General features: G+C 50.9%; 2 protein-coding genes across 13 annotated transcripts in view; one reads left to right on the plus strand and one right to left on the minus strand.

Moving 5' to 3' along the window:
* Window positions 1–20345, minus strand: part of CRAMP1 (cramped chromatin regulator homolog 1) — a 59764-nt gene extending 39419 nt beyond the window's left edge. For all 3 annotated transcript variants that reach the window (XR_009530125.1, XM_060078226.1, XM_060078225.1), the window contains exons 1-4: window positions 20119–20345; window positions 17709–18055; window positions 6932–7125; window positions 928–1081 (exon numbers count right to left, since the gene is read on the minus strand). Coding sequence is in view for 2 of the 3 variants with exons in the window: in XM_060078226.1 (XP_059934209.1) it covers window positions 928–1081; window positions 6932–7125; window positions 17709–18054 (694 nt within the window). In the remaining variant the exon portion in view is untranslated. The remainder of the gene's footprint in view (window positions 1–927; window positions 1082–6931; window positions 7126–17708; window positions 18056–20118) is intronic.
* A 1683-nt stretch (window positions 20346–22028) lies between these two features.
* IFT140 (intraflagellar transport 140) overlaps window positions 22029–26651 on the plus strand; it is a 71718-nt gene continuing 67095 nt past the window's right edge. For 4 of the 10 annotated variants that reach the window (XM_060079437.1, XM_060079430.1, XM_060079439.1 and 1 more), the window contains exons 1-3: window positions 22029–22118; window positions 22884–22942; window positions 25354–25531. In XM_060079437.1, coding sequence (XP_059935420.1) covers window positions 25385–25531 — 147 coding nt within the window. In that variant the 5' untranslated portion in view covers window positions 22029–22118; window positions 22884–22942; window positions 25354–25384. The other 6 variants (XM_060079434.1, XM_060079435.1, XM_060079436.1 and 3 more) reach the window with 6 other exon arrangements.

The raw sequence follows: 26651 nt of genomic DNA on the forward strand, positions 1-26651 counted from the left end.
GAAAGCAGAGTGAAGTGGTTTCAATAAAGACCATAAAACCCCAAAGCCAAAAATATCAATATTCACCATCTGACCTTTTACAGAAAAAGACAACTTGAATCACTGTCTCTGGGCCTTTCTAAGGCCGGAGGAGGAATCCCTGGCCCTGGCATCCCGACCTAAGGGAAAGCCAGCGAGGAAAGCCAGATGGGTCAGCGGGGGGAGGCTAGGACACACTGACTGGCCAAGAGAACACCTGCAGGGTACAGGCAAAGGTTCAAAGGGGAGTGACGTGACCACAGCAACCACGATTATTCTGGATCAGAACTGATGTTATTTGGAGGGTGTGTCAGAAATCAGTGCAGTCAGTGGAAGCACACATGTGGAGACACCAATCAACGAGAGAAGCAGCAGGAACGACACAGACACAGGATTCTCCCAGCGTGTGGACACAGGAGGCAGCAATGCCTCCCCTTAGGACAGAGGTGCTCTGAGCAGGAAGTCAGAACCGCACCTGGCGATGACCTAGACTCATGAATTAAAGATGGAGCCACGCAAACTGGACTCAAATACAGAGCCTGGGAAAAGCCCTGGAACGCCAGTCCTCCACCCGGGCCGACGCACACCAGGCCCTGCCTGACCCTCACCCGACTGGGGCCCCCTTGGGAGAAGGGCGGGCAATGGGGAGGTATGATTCTGGACCACGGTGCCCTCCCTCCCGGGGGGGAGCGGACCAGGGACTCAGACACCACAGGCTTCCTTGTAACTCAGCCTGACCACCAGTTACGAGGCCTCCTGTCAGCCAAAGCACCACAGGTGAGTACATCCCAGGCCGTGTGGCTGGGTGAGAATAATGCCAGAGGTGTGGCCTGCAGGTTTGCGGAAGCCACGCTCCTGGACCAGAAGCCACCCCACCTCTGGCCCCAGGAAGCCAGCCTAGGCACTCACCGTTGTCGAAGTCAATGTACTTGGTGATCTTGTGCCACGTGCGGTAGTAGAAGTGCCGGACCTGCTCCTTGTTCTTCACCATGCTGGCGGGCTTGCCTTTCTTCTTGTATTTCAGAGCAATGTTGTTCTGAATCGCTTCAAAGTCTTTCCCATGCTGGAAAAGAAAGTCCACATTAAAAGCACGAGGTTAGGGGCTTCCCTGGTGGCGCAGTGGTTAAGAATCCGCCTGCCAATGCAGGGGACACGGGTTCAAGCCCTGGTCCGGGAAGATCTCACCTGCCACGGAGCAACTAAGCCCGTGCGCCACAACTACTGAGCCTGCGCTCTAGAGCCCGCGAGCCACAACTACTGAAGCCCGTGTGCCACAACTACTGAAGCCCACGCGCCTAGAGCCTGTGCTCTGCAACAAGAGAAGCCACCACAATGAGAAGCCTGTGCCCCGCAACAAAGAGTAGCCCCCGCTCACTGCAACTAGAGAAAGCCCGTGTGCAGCAGCAAAGACCCAATGCAGCCAAAAATTAAATAAATGAATAAATAAATTTATAAAAAAAACTAGATTGTCTAATACTTTATAAAATAACACAAAGGGTGATAATAAAGCTAACTTTAAAAAAAAAGCACGAGGTTATAGGGAGGGTGGGAGGGAGATGCAAGAGGGAGGAGATATGGGGATATATGTATATGTATGGCTGATTCACTTTGTTATAAAGCAGGAACTGACACACCATTGTAGAGCAATTATAATCCAATAAAGATGTTAAAAAAAAAAAACCCACGAGGTTACAACAAGGCAGCCTTCTGTACAATGAAGACACTTCCTGAAAAGGGAGAAAAGGGACCGCTGTGGTTAAGCAAGTGTCCTTCATGGCTCCTACTTGTGCATGAGCTTCAACCTGGCTTCCCCAGAACCTCAGGTTTCAACTAGAATAATGGATAATGCAGCAACAGAACTATCATAGCACGTGGATACCAATGAGGCAAGGACCCCAGAGCAGTAGAAACATGAAGCTCATCACTTAGACAAAGGGCTTAATCTCCAGAGTTCTTTAGAGCCCATGAAATGAGCCACCCCCATGAAGACAATAATCAGAAGACACAACACAAGGATGGAGGGGCTCAGGGTGCTGTATATCTGGCATCTTAAAATAAAACAACACATCAACTATTCAGAAACAGCTTCACTGATTTGATCATACAAAAGGTATTCTATGTTCGAACAGGGATAACAAATATGAACGTTTATTAAGAGAATCATGCAGAATATGCTCTGAATACATCTGTGGGCCTTCCTTCAACACCTCCATGCAAAAGCTGAGTACATCTTAGATTTTCAGAATGGAATTTATGTTCCAGAGAACACAGTCCCCATCAGTGCTGTTCTGGTATTGATGCAACGAGAACCAACTACTGATACTACTCATCAACTACTGATACTCTCATCAAAACCAAGCCAGCAAGAAGCACTGGGAAGGACCTGGAGGTAACAGCACCCTAGCAGCAATGAGCACCTCTGGTACCCAGATCTTGGTTTCTAAATCCCATTTTCCAAAAGGAACCACGGCTCCTTGGAAAAATGGCCAGGTCTGGGGCAGGGAAAATACCAGGTGAGTCTAGAATATCTTGTGGTGCCAGAAAGTGAGAAAGTGCTCAAAGTGTAAGGGGAACATGTTAGAATGACACAGCAGCCAACCTGAAGAGGCTCCCAGTGGGCAAATCTAGAACAATCTGGGCAACAAAATCACAATGATATGAATGGATTATGACCCATAGAAGAGAATAAGTATCCCTGGGTCCATACAGGTATAAAGAAATAATCGAATAAATATATAAATGGAGGAGAAGGGAGAGCTTTTCCTTGCATGGGATTTCCACTTAATAAATGTAGAAAGAATAACAGAATCAGGTCATCACTGGGTAAACACCACAGTAATAGTTGTTCCAGGTAAGAAGAGGCAATGCTTGCTTAAATTAGTGGGAGAAACAATGATGAGAAACAGGGTATTTACATAGTCTCAAAGTAAAAAAAAAAAAAAAGAAAAAAAGACTTGGCAGTGGAGAACCTGGGAGATGCCACCTGAATGCAGTGATCAAGGTTCACACAGCCAGGCCTGAGACAGATCACACTGCACACTCTGGACAGGATGCACCAATGATGCACAGCAATCTCACAGTACTCTTGACAGAAAACACAAAACATGAACTTATCCGTGCGGAAACATCAGGTAAGCTCAATGAGGGGCACTCTATGAATGAACAGACTTGGAATCTTCAAAAATGTCAAGGTCGTGAGAGACCAGGAAAAAAAGGGAAGACTGAGGGACCTGTCCCAGGTGGGAGGACCCAGGAGCCATGGCAACCAAATGCAACGTGGGGTCCTGAACCAGAATAGGACATCAGTGCAAATACTGATGACGTTACACTAACTCTCCTCATTTTGCTGGTCACCCTGCAGTTACGTGGGTGTCAGGAAAGCAGGGTAAAGGGCATGTGAGCATTCTCTGTACTCTTTTTGCAGCTTTTTCCAACTCTGAAATCGTTTCAAAATTTAAGGTCCAAAAGTAAAAATGCTATGGGACTTCCCTGGCAGTCCAGTGGTTAAGACTAAACACTTCCACTGCATGGGGTGCGGGTTCGATCCCTGGTCAGGGAACTAAGATCCCACATGTTGTACGGTGCAGCCAAAACAAAGAGTAAAAATCCTGAAAGAATGAAAAGCTCACTCACTGTTTTAAAAGAAGCAATGGAGGTGAACCAGAGCAAGGCAGAGCTGCACCTGAAGTGCCTTCCTCCAGCGTCCAGCTCAGGCACCACTTCCCCCACAAAACTCCCCTCAGCTCTTGACTAGAACCGTGACGCAAACACACATGGCCTCTAAATCTCAGGACTTCGTTTCATAGCTGGGTTAACGAACCCAGAGGTGATCTGACGGCCCAGATGGGGACTAGAATCTGGGCTTTGCGATTCCTCGTCCCACGTTCTCAAAGGACGCTGCCTTCTGAACTCTTGTGGCATCTGTCAGCATATACCTTCTGAGAGTCCCACTTCTGTGCCTGTTACGTTTTCCCAGTAAGACTGCCAGCCCCTTAGGGGGGACTTCTTTGCATTTCTATACTTAGCCATGAACTAGGTAAATAAAGGGTGGTGGCAACAACAGCAACAGTGAAAAAGGCAAAGTTGAAAGAGAAAACTGTAAGGAGGTGAAGCACACATTTCAAAGACTGAAACGAGAACTTGCAGTATTCGTACAGCTGTCACAGAGATGGCAGGAAACCGCAGATGCCCAGCAGCTGGATTTGTAGGACACTGGGAAGTGCAGACAGAACACGGGAGGGGAAGCACAGCAGAGATGAGGCCTCCAGCAATTATCAACCCAGTGAAAAGCAAGCAGAAGATGCTGGCCACGCGGCTGCGAGTAAGATAGGAATCAAGACTGGACAGCAATACGGACAGATAGACGTAAGAAGGGAAAAGGAAAAGTCGGCAACAGGCTTTGTGAAATGGAGTATAGAGGATGTCGAGGACAACCACGTTGGTCCAGGCGTTCATCCCACTGGTCTTCCCGCCAGCTCCCTGTCATGGGGGCCACAACCTTTACCCCTGGCCACAGGGAGGAGTCTGGGATGGGACCAGCCAAGCTGAGTTGTGCCCAGAACTGTCCTAACTAGCATGGAGGAGGGGTTGGGGAGGCACTCTCGCCCCTGGGGAGCATCTGAAGCAGGAGAGAATAAGCACAGAAATGTCACCCCCAACACACGGGGTGACAGACAGAGGCCCAGTGACACCGTGGGAGTCCCTGCACACAGTCAGGCTTGATCCAGCCCCTCCGGCTCCCTCCCAGTTCAGTTCTGAGAGCTGCTCAATGCTCGGTTTTGCCCCTCTGCACTGCTCTGAGCTGGGTCTCGTCACTTGAGGCATAGCTCAGTCAGACGAGAGTGCATCAGAAAGGCAGGGAAGACCCTCATCAACACTGCAGAGGCCTGTGCTGAGCACCACGCCCCACAGGTGAAGATGCTCGTGGTTACATACGCCCTAGCCGACCAGCCAGTCATCAAGGCCCCACCAGAGTCCCACTGAGTTTTGGTCAGACACACGAAGCAACAGACATAAAGCCCACACTTGTGCATGCGCTCCCTCTCTCCCTCCCCCTCCCTCCTCTCCCTCTCCCTCCCCCCCCACTGAGTTTTGGTCAGACACATGCGACAACAGACATAAAGCCCACACTTGTGCATGCGCGCTCTCTCTCTCTCTCTCTCTCTCTCACACACACACACATACACACGCATACTATTTGGGATACACCAATAGTACCAACAGTGGAAAGCATTAAGTGACCTAAGGCCAATTATTAATTATTATTATTATTATTAATCAAGGATTTCAGGAGACCTCAAAACACCTACCTGGTAGAAAAGTTAAAACAAGAAGGCTAGCCCGATGAGAGGGGAATGAACTAATTCCCCTGAAGAAAGATAAGGGCAGGTCATTAACACGGATTTCTTCTCCTGCTTTTCATCAACAACCATGTCTCCCCCACGCTCCTGCAACCGAGTAGCCAGACTGCCTGCAGAGCCCACTTTCTCCCCAAGACAGAGGGGCCACACCAAAGCAGTAACTATTTCAGGTGAGAGTCAGCAATGGTTGTTGATTCTGAGAACACTCCAGGAATCACAAGTCTTCTATGCCTAACAAACAGCTTAAAGAAGGCACCATTTGGGCATACAATCTATAAAAGAACAGCCTCTGTACTTTACCCTAGAACTGTCCAGGGAAGAAAAGGAACACACTTGAATGTGTTTGAATGACTTCGCGTCTACTGGAACAAGCCTCCCGTGGACATTTCATTCTCTCCTCGGACAACAGAGTCAGGCAGCACCAACACGTGGCCTCCTCCAGCCAGGAAGGGCAGAACTGAACCATCAACCCCGGAAGGGGCAGGCCAGCCACAGGAAAGCTCTGAACTCGGCTCTGCGTCCTGTTCTCTGCTCACAGTCAGGTGTCTCCTGATCTATGAACACTCCATGGTGTCAGTTCCAAAGCCTCCTTCCTCTGAGCCATGTTTCACAGGCTTGGCTAGACTTTTCTATCACTCCAATTAGTTCACTAGTAAAAGAATAAGGCTCACTGACCAAGTAACCTACTCTTGATACTACAACCCAAAGAAGAAGTCTAAATAAAATATGGAATGTGCACAAAGCTGTCCACGGTAGCATTATTTACAACAGAATCTAGAAGGAACCACAACAATCAACAATACAAAAATGGTTAAGTAGAACAAGGACTGGCCAGAGGGTAAGTATTTAGGTGTTGCAGGGCCACAGGTACTCCAAGAACCACACTGTAGTCAAAGACAATGTACAAGTGAAGAGGCTGAGCTGTGTTCCAATAAAACTTGATTTACCAAAACAGGCAGTGAGCATGTGGGTCATAGTTGCCTTCATCTGAAGCAGAATATTTATAAGCATTAAAAAAATACTGAGCAAAAGAACTACAAAACACCATGAAAAATGCATTTAACGTTAATAAAAAGTATGTTCTCTATAACTACAAAGATGTGAAGAAGTAAAAATGGCTGGCAGGGAGCACGGCCGTTTCATTGGGCCGTGGGATGGGGGAGGAGCTTCTCTATGTTTAGGACTTGCCACTCTGTCCCCAGTCAGCTGTGATGTCTCTCTGGGTTGTGCTGGTTGCTCTGACTGATGTGGCAAGTGTCCCCTGGCCCCTCCCTCTCGGGGACATCCCTCCCGAATCGGCCCACTCAGCTGCGAGGGGAAGGCCCAGAGGGAAGGGCACCACTCTTCAGGCCAGAACGTATTTCAGAGATTCTTAGAAAAGAAGCAAACGAAAACACTTCCTAACAGCCACCTCACTAGTAACAGCTTTGAAAGTCAGGGCGAGGAGGTAAAGGGCCAAGGTCAGAGGTCAAGGCCTGTGCCTGGGGACCCACAGGCAAGGGGTAAGAGGCCAGGAGCTTCAGCTGCCTCCTTGAGCTGCAGAACCCACTCACCTCATACAGCCCCTCGAAGAACGTGTTCTTGTCCTCTGTGCTCCACGACTCCCACTGCCGCCGCACCTTCTTGCCTTCTTCCTTCTCACCGCCTGAAGACCCTAAGTTCCGGGAGGAGGAGCGAGAGCCCCCTGCAGGGGCGGCGGGGGCAACCCCGGACCCATTTCCAGCTGATGATCCGCCACCGTCAGCTCCTTCGAAAGAAAGAACCATTTGGCCATCTGTGTCCGAAAGCGGGCTGCCCTGGGGCCCACCCGGGCCCCGCCCCCAGCTCCACCAGCGAGTGACATTGTCCTGCCCTGACCTCTGACTCTCGAGAGAAAGTTTAAACAGTGAGTAAAAGGAGAGCATTTATGTGGCACCACCAAAGCACAAGGACAAGGTCCCGCCAAAGCACACAGCTCCTTTCCCGCTGTGAACGAAAACCACACGGCGTCTTTCCTTCTCAATTGAGGTTTGAGGTGAAATAATTTTTTCAAATAAATTGAAATTCAAACTCAAGAAAACATTTAAACGTATATAAGACACTACCTTCTTTGAGGTACAATCAATACTTAAATATGGACCACGTGATACCTCAGCACCTTTTAAAAGTCCTGGGACTTCCCTGGTGGTCCAGTGGTTAGGACTCCACGCTTCCACTGCAGGGGGCAAGGGTTCGATCCCTGTTCAGGGAACTAAGATCCCACATGCCGCACAGTGCGGCCAAAAAAAAAGGTCTTAAAACTCCTTTTTCCTGATCACTTTCCACCAACAAAATCTGGTGTTCTGAGAGTGACCGACAACCCACAAATGCTCTTAAAGCATCAGTTCCTAATCTCACGACAAGTCCTTGAAAACCCTGCCGAGAGGGGAGAGCACGTAAAGTACAGCATGGGGGCACCAAACGCCGGGCCGGGACTGAGAACTCTGTGCTCCCAGGAGAAGCAGGCAATAAACCAGAGGTAAAGGTCATAGATAACAATTTTACGACCTGACCCAATCCTCCCACCCATCTCAGTTCCTTCCTCTCAGAGGGAAGGGGAACTCCCAGCATATCCCTGTGATAACCAGCATTCTCTTTTCACGGAACTGCAGGACCATCCAATGGTGAGAAATCTGCAAACTCTGAACAACAAGGGTGAAAAGAATATCATAAAAATAAAAGTACTTAAAAAAGGAAAAGCTAAACAAATACAGATTATTGTTAAATGCTTTCTTAACGAGATAATCATGAGCTTTTCCATCAGGATCCACTTCCTCATCAATCTGGGGGGGGTGGGCCCTGGGCAGCCATGTGCACACTGGGGCTCAGGGCCATGTTTCCCTCACCCCCTTGACAGGGCTCTGCCTCCAAAGGGGATGAAAGACAATCATGAGAAATAAAAGAAATGAAAAAGTAAAAGTCTGTTATTCCACATATGTTTGCAAAGACTATCCCTGAAGAAACACAAGAGCAGGGGCTGCCTGGGGTATGGGGCGGGGGGGTGGGGTCACTCTCCCCTCTTACATCTTGTCGCGTCTTTATGCGCTGTGGGTCCATGTCATTACATCAACATGAGTATCTGAAAACAGCTGATCCCATCAGTCAGCTATCAGAAAGCAGAATGTTTTCATACATGCAGAAAAAACTACTCGGCTACATGGAATGCATTTGATTCTCTCATGTGGAAAGGTGTATAAGGCTAGCAGTGAGCTACCTTCGTAAAGCGACACGAGTGGGTAACAAAATCACTGTTTATCAGAGCTGTAGTGCCCAATTAGCCACTAACAAGGCTATTTAAATTTAAATACTAATTAAAATTAAATAAAATAAAAACCCCAGTTCCTCAGTCACACCAGCCTCATTTCTAGTCGTCAGTGTCCACATGTGGCCAGCGGCTCCTGTGCCGGACAGCACAGGACCTTACTATCACTGCAGAAAGTGCCACTGGCCAGCACTGTATTTGAATGTTCAACCTTCACGGTCCTAAACACACTGTTACAGAATAAGACATAATCAGGTTTAAAGCGTTTCACAGCTGCTCCCTTCCCATCCGGCAGGCACAACAGAACTGCACCTCAGGATCTCTGAGCTCCAGAGTGGGCAAAGGACGCACTGAACACGTGGTCTGACTTTGTCCATTCCTCACCAAACCGAACCAAACCCCGACCTAATTAATGAGCTTAGCACATAGCGAGATGTTTTCAACAGGTGTGGCAACTTAGAGCACATTTGCAGGGATAATCGGTTTCATTCCATTTCTAGTAGGTCAGAGACACTTTGTTATGAGCTGAAGACTGGGTTATGAGTGCCATTTAAACTCCACTCTTGGGACCTCCCTGGTCCAGTGGCTAAGAGTCCCCGCTCCCAGCGCAGGGGACCTGGGTTCAATCCCTGGTCAGGGAACTAGATCCTGCGTGCCGAAACTAAGACCTGGCACAGCCAAGTAAATAAATATTTAATAAATAAACGCCACTCTCAAAAGAAGTTCTGGTTGATTTGGAGCCCACAGTTCCTCATGTGTACTCATCTGAGGAAGGGCTGTCTGTCTACCTCTGCACCACCCACAACAAAGGATTTCAGTGTCATTTTCAACTTTTGACAAAACCCTCACTAAACTCTCTTTTTCCAAAACAATGGCAACTTGCTGACAGTCACAGCTCAGGTTTACCTTTGCCAGCCCACGCTGGTGTCAATATACTTGAGAGTAACACACACACATTGTTAAAAATTCTATAAGGCGGGCTTCCCTGGTGGCGCAGTGGTTGAAAGTCCGCCTGCTGATGCAGGGGACACGGGTTCGTGCCCCAGGCCGGGAAGATCCCACATGCCGCGGAGTGGCTGGGCCTGTGAGCCATGGTCGCTGAGCCTGCGCCGCAACAGGAGAGGCCACAACAGTGAGAGGCCCGCGTACCGAAAAAAAAAAAAATTCTATAAGGGAAACGTCTTGCTGGCTTTTGTGAAATTTCACTGGTGACCTGAGACACGGAGGATGAACAGTGAAGAAAAACAGAATGGAAGCATCACTGAGCTGAAAGGGACCTAAGGGGTAGCGCACAGAATACACCAAACCAGCAGATGTGAAAGAAGGTACAACAGTAAAAGTGGCTCCGTGGAGGCCCACGAGGCAGCCAACCACACTGCAGAGCAGCGGGCCACTCTCCCCCGGCCAGAGGTCAGCTGCACAGATGCTCAGCCTCTCCTGCTCTCGTTTCAAAAACGGTATGTCCTCAGTAGAGGAAAATAAAGCAAAACAAACTTTCAGAAAAGAAAGCAAATCACCCTCAGGCAACCATTTCTAACATTTGGTGCTCGTCATTCTAGACCTTGAATGCTTTTTAAAAGTAAAGTAAAATCACAAAACTTTAGGGGGGAAGGAGAACATGGCACCTGGTACATTCCTGAAATTTCAGATGAGGAAGAGGAGAGGCATCACCACTTTACCTCAGGCTCCTTCAAGGGCTGCAGCTCAAGCAGAAAAAAAAACAGGAAGCAGGATCAGAGACACTGGTAGAACGAGATGGTGACCCAGGAAAAGTTCAGACAAAAACAGTGATGACCGAAGGGGGAAAACAGAGAAGCAAGCAAGGAGGACAGAAGCAGCAGGAAGGTAAGGGGGGGAGACAGTTTTGAACAGGACTCAGTGGGCGTGGGGGCTCTCCCTGGGGGTGGGAGTGGGTGTGTGCCCAGCCAAAAGCACAGGGCCGAAGTCAACACTCTACCTGTGTCTGTGTTTCTGAGGCCATAAAGAGGGTTAGCGAGAGTCTGCACCGTGAGACGTCAGTACCCGAGGAACCAGAAGAGAAACGATGCACAAGAATGGGAGCCCCGCAGCGAGCTCTGTGAAAGCAGGAAGAGCCACACCAGGCATCACACAGCAAAGGCTCAGTGAGAGCTTGGGAACTGACACGGCACAGGCTGGGGGCTCCACAGCTTGCCCTGCCCCTCACCCACCCAGGCCCCTGCGACCCAGTGCCTTCCCTCACAACCCACTTCAAGCCACAGTCCTCTAGCCGCTCAGGGGCCACCTGGCTTCTCCCCTTTCCCATTTCTGCTGCCACTTTCCCAGGCCAGCTCCACACCACCTCTGAGCAAGGTGATTCTAACCACCCCCTCTCTGGTCTCCCAGATCACCAACCCCGCCACAGCCACTCTCCAGGGCTCACAGTTGAGGGACACAGACGTGTGGCCTCGGTCCACCTTTTCCGCTGCCCATCCATCCATCCACTCCGGACAAGCTCGACTGCCCGCCCTCCTCCACATGCACCCTCCCAACACCCAAGCAGCAGAGAACCACCCATCTGTCCGCCAGGGAAGCCCAGACGCAGGTGGAGGAGCCTACCCAACACACTGCCACCCTGCCACCGTGCCCGTAGGCCTGGATGTGAGGGACACGGAGGTGCAGAGCCCCACGGAGCACGTCCAGATGCCTCCTCCCTTCTGTCCCCATGGTGTGCAGTCACCTCTTTTCAGGACGGCGAAACAGAGGCTCTGAAGGCGGGAAAGCCATATGGTCCCTGGGCAGCAGGAGCCAAACCAGAGGCCCGGACTCACACTCCAGACCTGGGCGTTGTCCTCCTGGGACACATGACATCGTGGTGGCTGCCACCGTGTCGGCTGCCACCGTGTCAAGGCTGCTTCGGTATTTATGACACACAGAGCCACAAAAGTCAGAAGCTAGAGGGAACTTGATCTCAATGTCCCCCTCAGTCTATGACAGATGAGGAAATAGGTTCAAAGACTGCCTGGTGCCACCAGCCAGGGAGTGGCAGGGCTCAAGACTCTGGAGGATGCTGTGACTTAACTAGGGGAGACGCAGAGGATGTAGTCACAGTCCATCACAGCACACAATCCTGTCCTGAGCCTTCCTCTGGAGCTTGCCGAACTTCTCTCCAAGCGATACATCAAAATCCCAGAGGGACGGAAGGCCCGCCGAACTCAAGGGCGTCAGAAATGTCCATCCCAGCAGGAGGGGACACACGGGCCTCCCTGACCAGCTCCACCCGCTCTAGACTAGAAGGGCATTCCTGGTGTCTTTGTGCCCACCCGCCCCAGCTCGGGGCACCTTCTGGCGCAGCAGAGAGCACAGCCCGGGAGGGGCGGCACACACCATGCGGTCCCAACACGGGCCCCTCAGGTCGCGGTCAGTCCAGACGGGAGGTGCGATGCCAAGGCTCCCAGAGGTGCTTCCGTGCCTCTCATAACACACACATCTGTGTCACATGCTGAACAGCCAGCTGTGGCTCAGGGGACACCCTCCCTACCAGGGCCACGCAGAGGGGAAGACGTCAAGCAAGCCAATTCCCAGTCAGAGTGTCACCCAACAGACAAATCCAAATGCCTCCCCTGGGTCTGCCGCTGCCCCGAGAGCTGCAGGCCTCCCACCAGGATCCCTCCTGGGCATTAGTCGCTCCATCTGTCTCTAGGGCCCCTGTCCCGGGTCCCCCTCAGCGCCCTCCACATGCAGACCTGGGCCGGCCACCCTCCAAGACTTCTCGCTCCTCTCGCAAACGTTTGAGAAAAACACAACCACAATCCCTGTGTTCCTACTAAAACGTATGCCCTCCTCATCGAATACTGTGAAGGTTTCCTAAATGTTTCTGTAAGTAATTCTTGATCTCCCACCAAACCACAGACCCCAGGAACGTCTTCTTCTCCCAGCATTTCACACGTGGTTCTTCAGTGGTAAGAACACCGCCGTTACTTGATGTGATAAACTGCACACCACCATCCAGGACAAAGCTGGTTTTCACATTTGTGACTCTGCTATCTGAAATCACCCCTCTGCTATCCTTGTATCTTTGTATCACCAAAACAAGACACAACGTACTATATGAAATGAAAATCCTGAAGTATGTATGGTTGGCAGGCACAAGACAATTCCAGACGCTCAAGAGACATCATGGAAACAACACTACTGTTGACATTAAAAGTCAAGGAAGTATTTGAAAATTAGCTCAGCCTTCAAACCAAAACGCAACTGTTACCTTACCTACTTGTCCATACTATCTATTCACATCTTTGACACGAAGCAAATGCCATCTGTACAACTCTGAACTGAATCATTCACCCAGAACCTCTGGTTTACGGGTATTTTCCTCTCTGTCCTGCACGGCTACATCATGGTCTCTGAAGTGGCCGGGGCCACAGGTCTCCTGACCTACTGTGCCCGGGGCGGGGGGAGCTGTGTCACACAACAGGACCACGTGTCCTGGTTGTCATGTCTTCCCCATAAGTAGCATCACACAAGGAGTGAGGTATGTACTGGACAGAGGTGGGAGAATGTCCTGGCTTCCCTCCTCTTCTCCCAACAAGGTCTGGGGGCTTTCACAGAGCTTGACGTCCCCGCCCAGGTGGGACACTGGGATGACAGTCGTCATGTACTGGATCAGACTGGGCACAAGAACCACAGAGCGCCAGCCTTGGTGGTTTCGAGAGCGTCAGATGTGTCCCCCTGCCCTCGGAGGGTACAGGAAGCAGGGACTTCTCCACCCAGCCGCCCAGGCCTGGCCCAAGTGCCTGGTGAGGGAGGACAAGAGTGACTGCAGTGCAGACTGTAGGCGAAGCCACACCAAGCCCGGGGCCTCCGAGAAGCAAGGGCTAAGCAGAGCCCGCCTGGGAGACAACTGCCCTGACTTCGGGCACTGTACCCCAGGACCCAGTCATTCTGCACAGCAGACTCCTTTGCCCCTGAGTTAAGGGAAGCGCAGCTTCAGCCGCTGTCGCACCCGACCCACTTTGAAAGTAAGGAACCTGAAGTTCAGGCAGGTCGAGCACCTCTCCTCTGCCCCCAGCTGAACTGGCCACAGGGGCTCTGGGTGGGGAAACCGGGACTCCTGGCTGCTGGCTCACCCTTCTTCCCTAAAGGACACCCTTCTCCCAAAGGTCGACTGCCTCAGGGTGAGGTACCTCATAAGATGTCTTTTAAAAACACCTAGGGCTTCCCTGATGGCACAGTGGTTGAGAGTCCGCCTGCCAATGCAGGGGACACGGGTTCGTGCCCCCGTCCGGTAAGATCCCACATGCCACGGAGCAGCTGGGCCCATGAGCCATGGCCGCTGAGCCCGCGCGTCCGGAGCCTGTGCTCCGCGGCGGGAGAGGCCACAACAGTGAGAGGCCCGCGTACCGCAAAAAAAAAAAAAAAAAAAAAAAAAAAAAAAAAACACCTAGAAGCTACAGGCAGGCCCCAGATTATGAAAAATATACTTTCTGTACACTGATTCACTGATTCTTAAGCACAAGCACAGTAAAGCCAGGTGATGCCACCCGACTGTGGAGACGGTGCATCTTACGACTGGCTCCCCCGACTCTGTAGAACAAAGTTCCTGGGTGGGGGAGGGAAAGGGACAGCAATGGAAATGGAGGGTCTGCTCTGCCTCCACCTCAGGCATCCCCTCAGCCCAATTGTCCTGCCAGGGCAGCAGCTTGGGGGCATTCCTGGGACCTCTACCCCCTACCTCCCGACAGGTGACCTCCTCCCACCCTGTCCACCTGTTCAGACTCAGCCTGCAGCTCCCCTGACCTCGCAGCCAGGCACATTTTCCCTAAGAGAAGCCTGTTAACCAGCCACACAGGGCTTCACAGCATTATTTATTGTGGTGAGGCAGGAACTAGCATTATCCCCATTTATAGACCAAGAAATTGAGGTGCACTAGTTTGCCCCGAATCACCCAGATTGTGAACTGGCAAAACAGGGAAGGGCATGAGGGCTGTTTCCCGGCCCGTGTTTCCAAAGACTGTGAATCCAGTCTCCAGTGTGTCCTCAGGCCACTCTGGGCACACGGTAGTGCCAGAGGAGCATTTATTTTGGCATCAAGCAGATCCACTGGTTTCTGATCTGCAGCTTACCTTCTGTCTAGTTGAGCACGCTGTTTGAACAACAAACCTTAGTGTCTGCACACATTTAAAAGCTAAGCAACAGAGATGCAAGATGCTTGGTGCACTGGCGCTAAACCATTGCTACCTTCCCTTTACCAACTCAAAAAGAATTTAATTCAGACATGTACTACAAAAAAAGTTATTTTTTACTGAAGTTGGCAAGAGTCTATTCTTATAAAAAAAGAAAAGACATATTTGTGTGGAGAGAAGCCAAATGAGAACTTCCTTTCCTCCACAAGCCTTTTCCTCCCAAACCCACAGCAAAGTTCTCCATCCATTAAAATTGAAACTGGAAAGCGGTAAGTAATCAACCAAAGGAACCTCCCACAGCTGGACTGTGATTACTTCTCAAATATAATGGAAATTTTATTTTTCTGAAGTGAAAAAACTGTAAAATGCCAGTACTGTTCACTCCCTTACTGGTCCATGCTCATCACTCCGGGTGGAGAATTCCATGGCCTGTAAGACTAATAGCTCCTCCAAGAATCCTTTCCCAAGGTTACGGGCATGCTGTCACAACTGACCTTCTTTCTGCCTGTTAAGGGGGCTGTGAGGGAAGCAGAGGTTGCCCTGAGGCAGGAGGGGGGATGTCCTGGGCGTGGTGAGTGCATCCAAAGGAAGCTCAGGGCACATCCCAGAGGAGGCCTCACTAGAAAGCTCAAGGCCAGAAGCAGGCCGAGAAGTTCTGTGAAGCAGAGGAAACATGCTTTCGACTCCTCTCCTAAACGCCACCATTACAGTTTAGCTTTATTATTCACTTAAACAAACATCTGCTTGCTAAAACAGGAAAATGCATAAGCCACAAGAAGCACAAATTCTAACAACTCTCCATTTTACTAGTGGAAAGTGGATTGCTGCTCCAAGCCACACCTTGGGCAAGAACCAAGAACAGATCTGACACAAGGCTAACCCAGGAAACCTTCTCCATCCGAGCCACACTCAAGTATGCAAACGAAAGCAAACTTCTCCTCACCCGACTGCCAAAATTCTAACTGAAGTTTCAGCATCACTTCACCTCACATACAGGTAGCCATTTACAGGGGACAGAGCGCTTTCACGCCGGTGCCTCATTTCATTTTAGCAGCCACACGTGGAGAGAGTGGAGCAGTCAGTCCCTGCTGTTCCTCCTTTCACAGGTGAGGATGCCTCTCCAATGGAAAAGCAGGCTTGAGGTCAAGCAAGCAGACCAAGGTCAGAGGGCCAGAGGAATGAGGCCAAGAACTTGATTGGACACCAGAGCCAGGGCTTCTGAAGCCACAAACAAACCCTCGAAGGAACCACAGCAGCTCACACACGATAACTTACACATATCTGTAACTGGGAACGAAAACCTATTTTTTTACAAAACAAAGCCAATAAAACAAATTAACATTTTCCTAATTGATCAGCAACTTTCACACCAAAATAAGCTTCTATGAGCCAAGTTTTGACTTCTGAAACATACAGCATTACCTTATACGTACATCTTCAAGTAAGTATACTTACATCAAAAGTCTTTACCAAAAGACCAAGTAAGGCCATGATTTCAGAGGCCAGTCCTCCTCAGCTGAGAAGGAGGCAGAAGCAGCAAGCTTAACTGCACACATGTGGCCCAGATCTCCAAAATGGGCCCTCCATTAGCACCTGAGGTATTTCCTTCTTAAAATTATCAGGACCATGTAATAAATTTAAATTGCCATTTCCCAAGGAACTAAGTGACAGTTTTTTCATGCAAAACTCACTAGAAAATGGTGTTACATTTGCTACCTATAAAAATGCTGCAAACGTGGCCTGAAACAAAAGGGATGTTAAGAACAATTCACTTGGACTTCCCTGGTGGCGCTGTGGTTAAGAATCCGCCTGCCAATGCAGGGGACACGGGTTCCATCCCTGGTCCGGGAAGATCCCACATGCCGCAGAGCAACTAAGCCTGTGCACCACAACTGCTGAGCGTGCGCTCTGGAGACCGTGGGCCACAACTACTGAGCCTGCGTGCCACAACTACTGAAGACCGTGCATCTAGAGCCTGTGCTCCGCAACAAGAGAAGCCACCGCAATGAGAAGCCCACACACCACAACGAAAAGTAGCCCCCGCTCACCCCAACTAGAGAAAGCCCGCACACAGCAAGGGAGACATAACACAGCCAAAAATAAATAAACAAATTTATTTAAAAAAAAAAAAGAACAATTCACTTGTACAATTAACAAAAAGCAGAATGCTAAAATATAAATAGACACAAGCAGAAAACAATGGGGAACTGGCAGATCGGGAACAAAAAAGCTGTAATATTCTCAACAACCTGAGAATACCACGACAAATACTGTAGACTGTTACTCATTTACATCACGCCACAGATGTTTTCACCACTCACTACACCAGGGGAGATGTTTTCATGGCACCCAAGGAAACCTTAGTTGAAACTCAAAGGCCATGTCTTGATGCCCTTAAAATGTTCAAGCCTAGCATACTTGAAGTGGAGGGTGATGAGCCCAAGTCAGACCCTTCGGATCTCTCATTTTCGGCTTATCAATCTCTCCCCAATTGAGTTTCAAAAGCCCATTTCTTTGTTGTATTTCCACACATCTGAGTCTGGGGAAGAGATACAGCATGTATTTTCTCAATCCATTTCTAAACTATTGTTTGCTGTTTAAAATAACCTACCATATAAATCATCAAGGAGCCTTTGGGGGGGTAAAAACCAACCTTCAGAAATCTATTGTGTTTGCCCAAAGAAGGAATACTTACTGCCTCTTAACATAGTTTAAATACAGAAAGAAACAGTCTCTTTGGAGGAGAAAAGGGTCATGTCCCCCTGCAAAGTGCCACCTAAAGTGTGGGTGCTGGACAAATGTGGGAGCAGGAGCTGGGTGGAGGCAGGGAGGCGGGGAGGGAAGGGTCCCTTCTCCACCCCCAGGGAGTGCAGGGAACACCCTGCAAGAGGCTGGGGTCCCCCGTACCTTTTCCGCGGGGCCCTGAGCTGCCCGCGCTGCTGCTCCCCCCGGCGCAGGACGAGTCCTTCCTGAGCCTCTTGCTCTGCGGCCTCACGCTGGACCTGAGGAAGTGGTGCTGGTCCTGGGGGCAGGCGGGCGGTGGGGACGGGGCCTGCGGGCCGCCCGAGGGGGCCTGGGGGCCGTCGCCGCCGTCCCGGGGGGTCTTGCCGTCCCTCTTTGTGCCACCGCTCTCCTCGGCCGCGTCCCCGCCGCCGGGCCCCTCTCCTTCCAGCGAGTCCTCATCGGCCGACCTCTTGCCCAGCCTCTTGAGCCCTTCCTCCCCGCCGCCGCCGTCTCCCAACTTCACTGTCATCCTGGCCGGGGAGGGGAAGAGGGGACCCCGGTGAGGCGCGCGGCCCGCAGCCTGCGAGAAGTTTAGCCGCACCGATCCCCTCTCAACATGGCCGCCGTTGTTTGTTCCAGATCCCCTCCCGCGGCCCGCCCGCCCCAGCCCGGCCAGCCGGGCCTGAGCCGCCGCCCGCCCGACCCCGGCCCGGACCCCCGCGCGCCCGCCCGCCCGACGTCCAGGAAACGGCGGCTGGCGGCGAGGAGGCGGCGGGGCGGCAGCTGGGCGGCCGCACCCGGACGGCCCTGCCCGTGCGGCGCCCCGGCCCTGGGTCGGAAAGGGGACATGTGGCCCGGGCCGGGGTCCCGGGGTCCCGGAGCCACCTACCCAGCGGGCCCACGGCTCATGGCCTGCGCGCTGGGCAGCCCGCGCGCCGGCCTCGCTCCCAGCGCTGCCTGGGCCGGCCTGGCCTCCGCGCCCGCGTCCCCCGACCCCACCCCTCCCCGCCCCCCAAAACGCGCAGGACTCCGGGCCCGCGCACCTGCCCCGCAAGCCTGCCCCCAAAGTTAGCCCCGGAGCGGGGTCGAGGGGCCCGGATCGACCCCGGCAGGGGAGAGGCGCGGGCTCGCCTGCGTGCTGCACAGGGAACTCCATGGTGGCCCGCGGCTGCCGGTCCGCCTGCTTATTTTAAAACAGACATAAAGAATAATAAGCTCGGGGTTTCTGGGAATCTTGCTTCGGAGGGTGGGATATGTGTGCTGCTGCGGGGATTTACGAATTGAAAATGCTTTTGCAACAAAGGAGCCTGTTGCATGGAACAAGTTGGAGCCACCTATGAAAGTGACAGCACACTTATGTCCAGGTAAGAATGGATAGAAGAGAATTGTGTTAAAACTCTCGGTAACCATAAATAAAAATCTTGCATTAACTTTGTTACCCTCTGTTGTGAGCAATGTCAACAACAAAATGTGACAACTCTAAAATGTGGACCAAAAAGCAGATCCACTCAGTTTATGCAGAGAATCAGACACTATCAACATTGTAAACCCAGAAATAGTCAGTAATGTGTACATGCGATGAAGCAAGAAAGATCAACAGGTGTTGATACTATGCCCAAACTCTGTTTGACATGCTCAACACGACTGCTGAGAATGGGAACATTTTCATTTAAAAGGAAAATGAGAGCAAAACATCAAGGCCAACAATGAAATACGTTAACAGGAGTAAGGACCTTTCATAAAAAGATTTGGAAATGATGAAAATCATAACAATACCTGCTACTGCTCTTAAGTATTATGCCTCAAAACTATCTGTTACAGTATTCATCTGTTGAAATTGATGTCATAAATCATCTGAATTCATACCAGTTTAAAAAAAAACCTGCCAAAGAATAGAACTATACAAGACAGATACTACCCAAACTTAAAGGACTTCATGACATAGAACATCTCACTATTCACTTATCTTATCTATTTCTACTTAAGAAACCTGAAAATATCCTAAAGAGCCTTCCTCTGGGTTATAGTGTGGAAAACCCTATTCCCAGGGACCTATCATCCCAAAGCTACCCACATAACCCAGGACCTGGGCAAAGGTTACATCAGCTACAACAGAATAAACTTGCCCGTTCGCCAGGTTGAATATTGGAAGACACTAAACTGAATACAAAAGGACGTTGCTTTTCAGAATTAAAAGGATATTAACACATTTCAGAGTTTTCCCTGAAGGGAAAAGGAAAACATGGAGATGGAATCCTTTTACCGAATACCTCCAACCTTACTTCCTGACCCTGCACAGAGGTGGAATCACCTCAAACCCAATCCCGGCTGGACAGCATTTGCCACATTTCGGGAAAGGAAAAGCAAAACCTTCCCTCTCCGGCGGATTTCTGGCTGCACACAAAGAGCGCTGTCAACGCAACACTTCTGAGTCCGGGCTCCCGCGAGCCGCCCCGACAAAGCACCGCGTAGTAACCACCGCCGCCAGGGCTTAGGCCACTTCTCCCTCAGCCCCGCTCCGGCTGGGAGCCGGGCCTCGCCATGACAGCCGGTCGGGGCGGCCCACCCCACCCGAGCCCCAGCCTCCCGTCACCTTTTTCATCAAAGCCTCGCAGCAGCCTGGCTTCCCGGGCCCCCCGGGGTCCTGTCGGGCAGCCCCGGCCCCCGAGCGCCGGCTGCTGAGAGGTCGCAACGCCGGCGTGGTCCTCCCGCCTTGGAAGCAGTTGCCGAGCGGCCCTCGCCCCGGCACGTCCCCTCCGCTGCCGGTGTGCGGCTGACGGGGCTGCGGGCGCCGGTACTGCGGCCGCTCAGCCTCCCAGAGGCCCGGCCCGCGGCGCACAGGAGCAGTTCCGGTTACGGCGGCCGGCGAAGTCCGCGGGGCCGACGCGCGGGGCGGGGCCGGGGCGGCGGGAGCGCGGGCCGGGGCGGGGCGACGCGCGCGGGACCGAGCACGCCGAGGTTTCCAGCGGGCGCGCCCCCTCAGGGGCGCTCCCATTGGTCGGCGGCGGGAGCGCGCGCTTGCACGCACGGACGCTGGGCGGGGGTGGAGGGCGGGCCCGCAAAGCTGGTAATGTTGTGACGCCAGTCTCGCGGCAGTGCGGACTGGTACGTCTCTCCGGATTGGTGAATCGACAGCCAATAGAATGAGAGCCTAGGCTGTGATTGGCCCGGGCCGTGTTGACGGATGCGTGAGAAGAAAACGCCGCCTGAGCTCTGAGTCTTGAATCCGGCGCGAACCGGGGTTTAATGAAAAAGTGTAAAAGTGTAACTGAGGCAGATAAACACACCCTTTATTGAATTGAGTGCATGCTTTTAAAGTTCCTTAGCGTTGCGGCTGTTGCTGGGCACTTAGGTTGTTTTTCTTCGTTTCGGCGATAAAGGCGTGTTTTAAATTCTAGTGTTTATGGCCCCTGATAAGAGCGATGGTGTTTAAGGGTACAAACTTGAAAAGAGTAGTATCTAATGCACAGTATAATGGATAGACAGTAATATTGTACTATATGTAATGTGATAAATATCTCTACATGCTAATCATATAATATACAAATGTATCAAAGCAACGTTCTGTATACCTTAAACTTACGCAATGTTAAATGTCAAATTTATTCAATAAAATTCTAGTGTTTATGAAAATGGGTTTTTTTAAAATAGAATTTTCCTTGTATGTGTGTGATCCAGCGCCTAGCTCCTCCGATTATGTAGTACCTACATTTTCCTATTATCTTTTTATTTGTTTAACAATGTGGACCTTTTTGCTGCTTTTTGCTATAGTTTTTTAAATGAATGACATTACTTTTTTTTTTTTTCCAAAATTAGTTTAACCCACCAGACCGTTAGGCCAGGGCAGCACGTTGCTAATGCCTTAGGGAATGCAGTCTGCCGCCAGGGTTAGAAACCAGGTTAGTTTCTAACCGGATGAACTTGTATCGTTGGCTACTATTTTCTCTCCAATGGCGTCCCTAAGGCCCCCAAAGCACTGAGGGCATGTCATAAGTTAACAGCTTCAAGGAACCATATTGAATCCACTGGCTGTACTCATAAATTCTCTTGAACGACACCCTCCTCGAGACAAAGCAGACATAGCAGAGTCTAGCAAACCTTTTAGGGTCCAAAAGACCCAGCAATAAGATTGACCAGAGAGGAAAGAATCTTAAAGATGGCGTTCCGTCTCTTTCCCAGTCTCTCTGCTGCCTTCCTACCTAACTGACCTACGCGGTTGGAAACGTAACTACAGGAGCGGGTCCCCAACCGGCCGTGTATTCCTATCACATCTAGAAGAATTTGTCAGCTTCCCTTCTCTGCGCAGAAAGGCATATCGTGGCCTCTTGGCCCCCATTTACGAGCTAGCGTTTTTAAGTCTAGACAGCGGCTGCGAAAGGGGTAAATCGCCCTGCAGCACCGCGGAGCTCGCCACCCGCTGGAGGAATCCTGCCCTCGGCTCCGCACGAACATTCCCGATCGTCTTCGGCTCTTTCCGGCCTCTCGTGGAGTTTCGGGCGGCCTCGGCGTCCGCTAGCTCAGCTTCAGCTGTATCCGCCTTGGGCTCGCAGCCGTTGTCCCGGCAACGCGCGGCGGCGCTGCGGCCCAGCCAAGGTGAGTGCGGTCCCCGGCCCCGGGCCCAGGAGCAGAGGCTCTGGGGGCCGGGAGCCGGGGAGGAGGGCGACGACGAGGCGGGGCCGGGGAGGGGCTCGGGAGGCCTGGGCGGCTCGCGGTGTCGGGCGGTTCCGGGGGCCCGGAGCCTGGGCCCGGGAGGAGGGCAACGCCGAGGTGCGCGGGACTCCCTTCGCGCTCCCTCCCGGATTATTTTCGTCCAGAAATCCTGCTTGGGCCGAGCGCCCGAGCGCGTGGCTGGTCAGGCTGAGGCTTGGGGGTGCGGGGCGGGCGTCCGAACGGTCAGCGCGAGACAAGGGCCACCTCCGGCGCAGACAGGTCTGACTGAGGGCCGCGTGGCTGCTTGAGGCCCGGGGGAGCTGACCCGGTGGCGAGGAGGCGGCGCCGGAGGCGCTCGCGGTAACACTGGACCTGGGAGGGAATCAGAAAACCACCTTTCTGCGCTGTCAGTACTGCGGCTCGGGGAACCGCACGCATGGTCCAAACCAGAGATGGCGTTCCTTCTTGTCCATGGGATGAAGCTATGAACTTGCACTGCTGAGGCCCCGGGGGCTGTGGTGGGGGCGGTGGTGAGGCTTTTCGGGGTGGCGCCTTAGTGCCTGCCCCCACACCTCTCCACTCTGCCGCCATTGCCTCTAAGTCCTCTGGTTCCCTCCCGCAGCATCTCCAAGCAGTAATGCAACTGAAGTTATTATCCTTAGTACCACGATCCGCTCAGTTGAAAGACCTTAACATTTTCTTTCCCAGAAGGTGGTTTAACGGAGGCGTAAAGACCTTGCACCGCTGGAGGTGAGAGAATCAAATCGGTGAGAATAAATGGAATTCTTTTCTTTTCCCCAAAATTTATATATTGTCAAATCGCCTTATGTTCTAGAGACCCTGAGGGGTTTTTTGTTTGTTTGTTTTTTGGTTTTTGGTGTTTTTTTTTTTTTGCAGTACGCGGGCCTCTCACTGTTGTGGCCTCTCCCGTTGCGGAGCACAGGCTCCGGACGCGCAGGCTCAGCGGCCATGGCTCACGAGCCCAGCCACTCCTTGGCATGTGGGATCTTCCCGGACCGGGGCACGAACCCGTGTCCCCTGCATCGGCAGGCGGACTCTCAACCACTGCGCCACCAGGGAAGCCCTAACCCCCTTTTTACAACTGTTCCAGGGCTGGGGATGCTCCGATGGCACCTCACCCTGTGGGGCAGATAATCTGGTAGGGAGTGGAGGATGGTCAGTCAAACACACATTTACAGTAAACTCTGAATGCAGCAGTGGAGAAATACAGGGTTCTATGAGGACTCTGGGCAGAAGCACTGGACAACCTAGAAATCAAGTCCAAGAGCTCAATGGTGGAAAAGAGGCTTCTTGAGTACCCAAAGCAGGGATGTCAGGGAGAGAGCTTCTGGGAAAGCCCCAGGCAGGAAGAAGGTAATTTAAAGATCTTTCAGCATACTTGCTTATTACAAAGTTATGTTTGAAATAAAACATAGAGGAAATCAGGTTTAACTTTTTCAAGTGCTATTATAATTCTTTCTCTATCATTACAACAAAATTAATATGTTACTCATTTTTCCAAGGCATATTTTCAGCAAGTAAACTTGTTAAACATGAATAAGAATTTCCCATAGCCCAGAATTTAGACCCTTGATTGGATGCAACATATTAAAATTCACTTTAAAAGGTTTCCTTGGGCTTCCCTGGTGGCGCAGTGGTTGAGAGACCGCCTGCCGATGCAGGGGACACGGGTTCGTGCCCCGGTCCAGGAAGATCCCACATGCCGCGGAGCAGCTGGGCCCGTGAGCCATGGCCGCTGAGCCTGTGCGTCCGGAGCCTGTGCTCCAAAACGGGAGAGGCCACAACAGTGAGAGGCCCGCGTACCGCAAAAAAAAAAAAAAAAAAGGTTTCCTTGCTGCATTAGACTGCCCAGTTTTTAACCTGGTGTGTCTCGTTGTCAGTGACTCTGTGTGAACATTTGCATGAGGTCTTTACTCAAGGAAGCCAGAGCCCTGACCAGTGTGCATGTCCCCTAAGTGATGTGTGCAGGACCCAGATCCTGCCCTCTCCCCTGACTCCAGCCCCAAATCCCCCTGCTCCTCTGGCCAGTGACCAGCTACTCCGCTAGGAGTCCTGAATGGGTTGCTCTTCAGCTTGTGGTGGGTATATATCAGGGTATATATTCATAAGAGAAAGATAAACATTTGAAATGTGACTGTTCATTTCTACCCACCTGCCTTCTAGCTTCTGGAAGAACAGAGTTTCCCTCTCTAGACCCAATCTGAGCCTTCATGGCTTCCTCTGATACAACTATTGCATTGCTAAAAGCAAATGGCATAGTCCATTCCCTACTCTAATGATAGAATTTTGCAGGAGCTAGATAACTTTTTTGCACAGTTTTTTTGTTGTGGTTAAATATACATAATATAAGATTTACTATTTTAACCGTTTGTAAGTATACAGTTCAGCAGCGGCATTAAGTACATTCACATTGTTGTGCAGTCATCACCACCATCCATCTCCAGAATTTTTTTCATCTTCCCAAACTGAAACCTGTATACAATAAACTCTAATACCCCATCCCTGCCTGCAGCAGGCCCTGTCAACTACCAATCTACTTTCTGTCTCTATGAATTTGATGACTCTAAGTACATTATATAAGTGAATCATACAGTATTTGTTCTTTTGTGTCTGGCTTATTTCACTTCTTCTAGGTTCATCTATGTTGTAACATGCGTCAGAATTTCATTCCATTTTAAGGCTAAATAATACTCCACTGTATGAATATACCACATTTTGTTTATTCATTCATTTGTTGATAGACATTTGGGTTGTGTCCACCTTTTCACTATGAATAATGCTGCTATGAATATGGTGTTCAAATATCTGTTCAAATCCCTGCTTTCAATTCTTTTAGGTATATATCCAGAACTGGAATTGCTGAATTATATGGTAATTCTATGTTTGATATTTAGAGACCTAAATATCTGTTTAGGTATTGTTTTGATGGCAGTATGTGTTATTCCTTTCCATCATTCAGGTCTAATCCCGTGCCTCTAATTGTATATTTTTCCTGTTAGAGACCTCTTCCACATAAAATTGCCTGTTATTGGTCTGAAGGGGTGCTGATAAGTTGCCGAATGTCTTGTAGGTTTGTGATGCTTCTTTTTCCTAATTCTATATATAGTAGTTTTGTTTTGTTCAAGACCAACAGGACTTGGTTGTCTTTTCCCTCCAGGTTTCAGCCCTGACCAGGCCCGCATTTTGTCATGGCCCTCTACTTTGACCACCGCATAGAAGCCCCAGATGCAGTTGGGTCTCCCTCCCACATCAGTTGGCACCCCGTTCACCCATTCCTGGCAGTCGCTTCCATTAGCACAGCCTCAGGAGGCAGTGTGGATATATATCGGGAGCAAGTGAGTGCAGAAAGCAGCAATTCTGACTGCAGTAGCTTCTGGCTCTTGTCTCTCTTTTGTTCGTGTGTGTGTGTGTGTGTGTGTGTGTGTGTTTCTCACTGAGGTCCAAACTCCCAATATTATAAAAGCCCTATCATGTGAATAACTCTTTTACCCCTGCTATTTAGTTTTGGGGACATATTTAGGAATGCTCAAGGCAGAATCCACAGTCAATTCACGGTCACCAGCAAGGTTGTCTGTCCATCCCTCTCCAGCCTCCCGTTGGCCATTTGAAACTATTTGTTTCTTGGAGCTACCATAACAAATTATCACAAATTGGGTGACTTAAAACAACAGAAATTTATTCTCTCATAGTTCTGGAGGCCAGAAGTCTCCAACCACAGGTTAGCAGGGCCCTGTCCTCTCCGAAGGCTCTAGTGGAGGATCTGTTCTGTGCTTCATATTAGCTTCCAGTGTAGCCAGCAGTCCTTGGTGCTCCTCGGCTGGGACCTGTATCACTCCAGCCTCTCCCTGCATCCTCACACAGCCACCTGCTCTGTGTGGCCATGTCTCTTTCCTCCTCACATAAGGGCACCAGTCATACTGGACTAGGGCCCACTCTAATGACCTTGTCTTAACTTGATCATCTGCAAAGACCCTATTTTCAGATAAGGTCACATCACAAGTACCAGGGGTTAGGACTTCAACACATCTTTTTGGGGTGCACAATTCAATTCATAACAGAAACTTTCTAGACGCTCCTCCTACTTCACCAAGAAAGATAGATTTCCTTTCCTACTCCCTCCTCTTCCCTCTGCAGTCTTGATGTCACCCCTGAAATTTCACCCAAGCAGCCACACTCATCAGTGATGGCTACATACGTGTCCTGCTGTCCCTGCCCCCCCCACATTCCACCCTCTTGTAGGGTCCTCCGGAGAGCACACCTGAGGGTCTTCCTCACCCGGCCCCCTTCATCCAGGCCACCCCCTTCCCCGCCGGGCCCTCCAGCCTTACCCCCGTCCCAGACAGGCCTGCCGTTGGCCCCCCTCAGAGCACATCCAGGCCTCTTCTCCCTCTATTTCCTCCTCCTGGGGTTGCATTACCATCTATCAGTGGATGACTTACAAGCCTGCGGCTCTAG

Source organism: Mesoplodon densirostris, chromosome 16, assembly GCF_025265405.1.
Source record: "Mesoplodon densirostris isolate mMesDen1 chromosome 16, mMesDen1 primary haplotype, whole genome shotgun sequence".
Classification (NCBI taxonomy): Eukaryota; Metazoa; Chordata; class Mammalia; order Artiodactyla; family Ziphiidae; genus Mesoplodon; species Mesoplodon densirostris.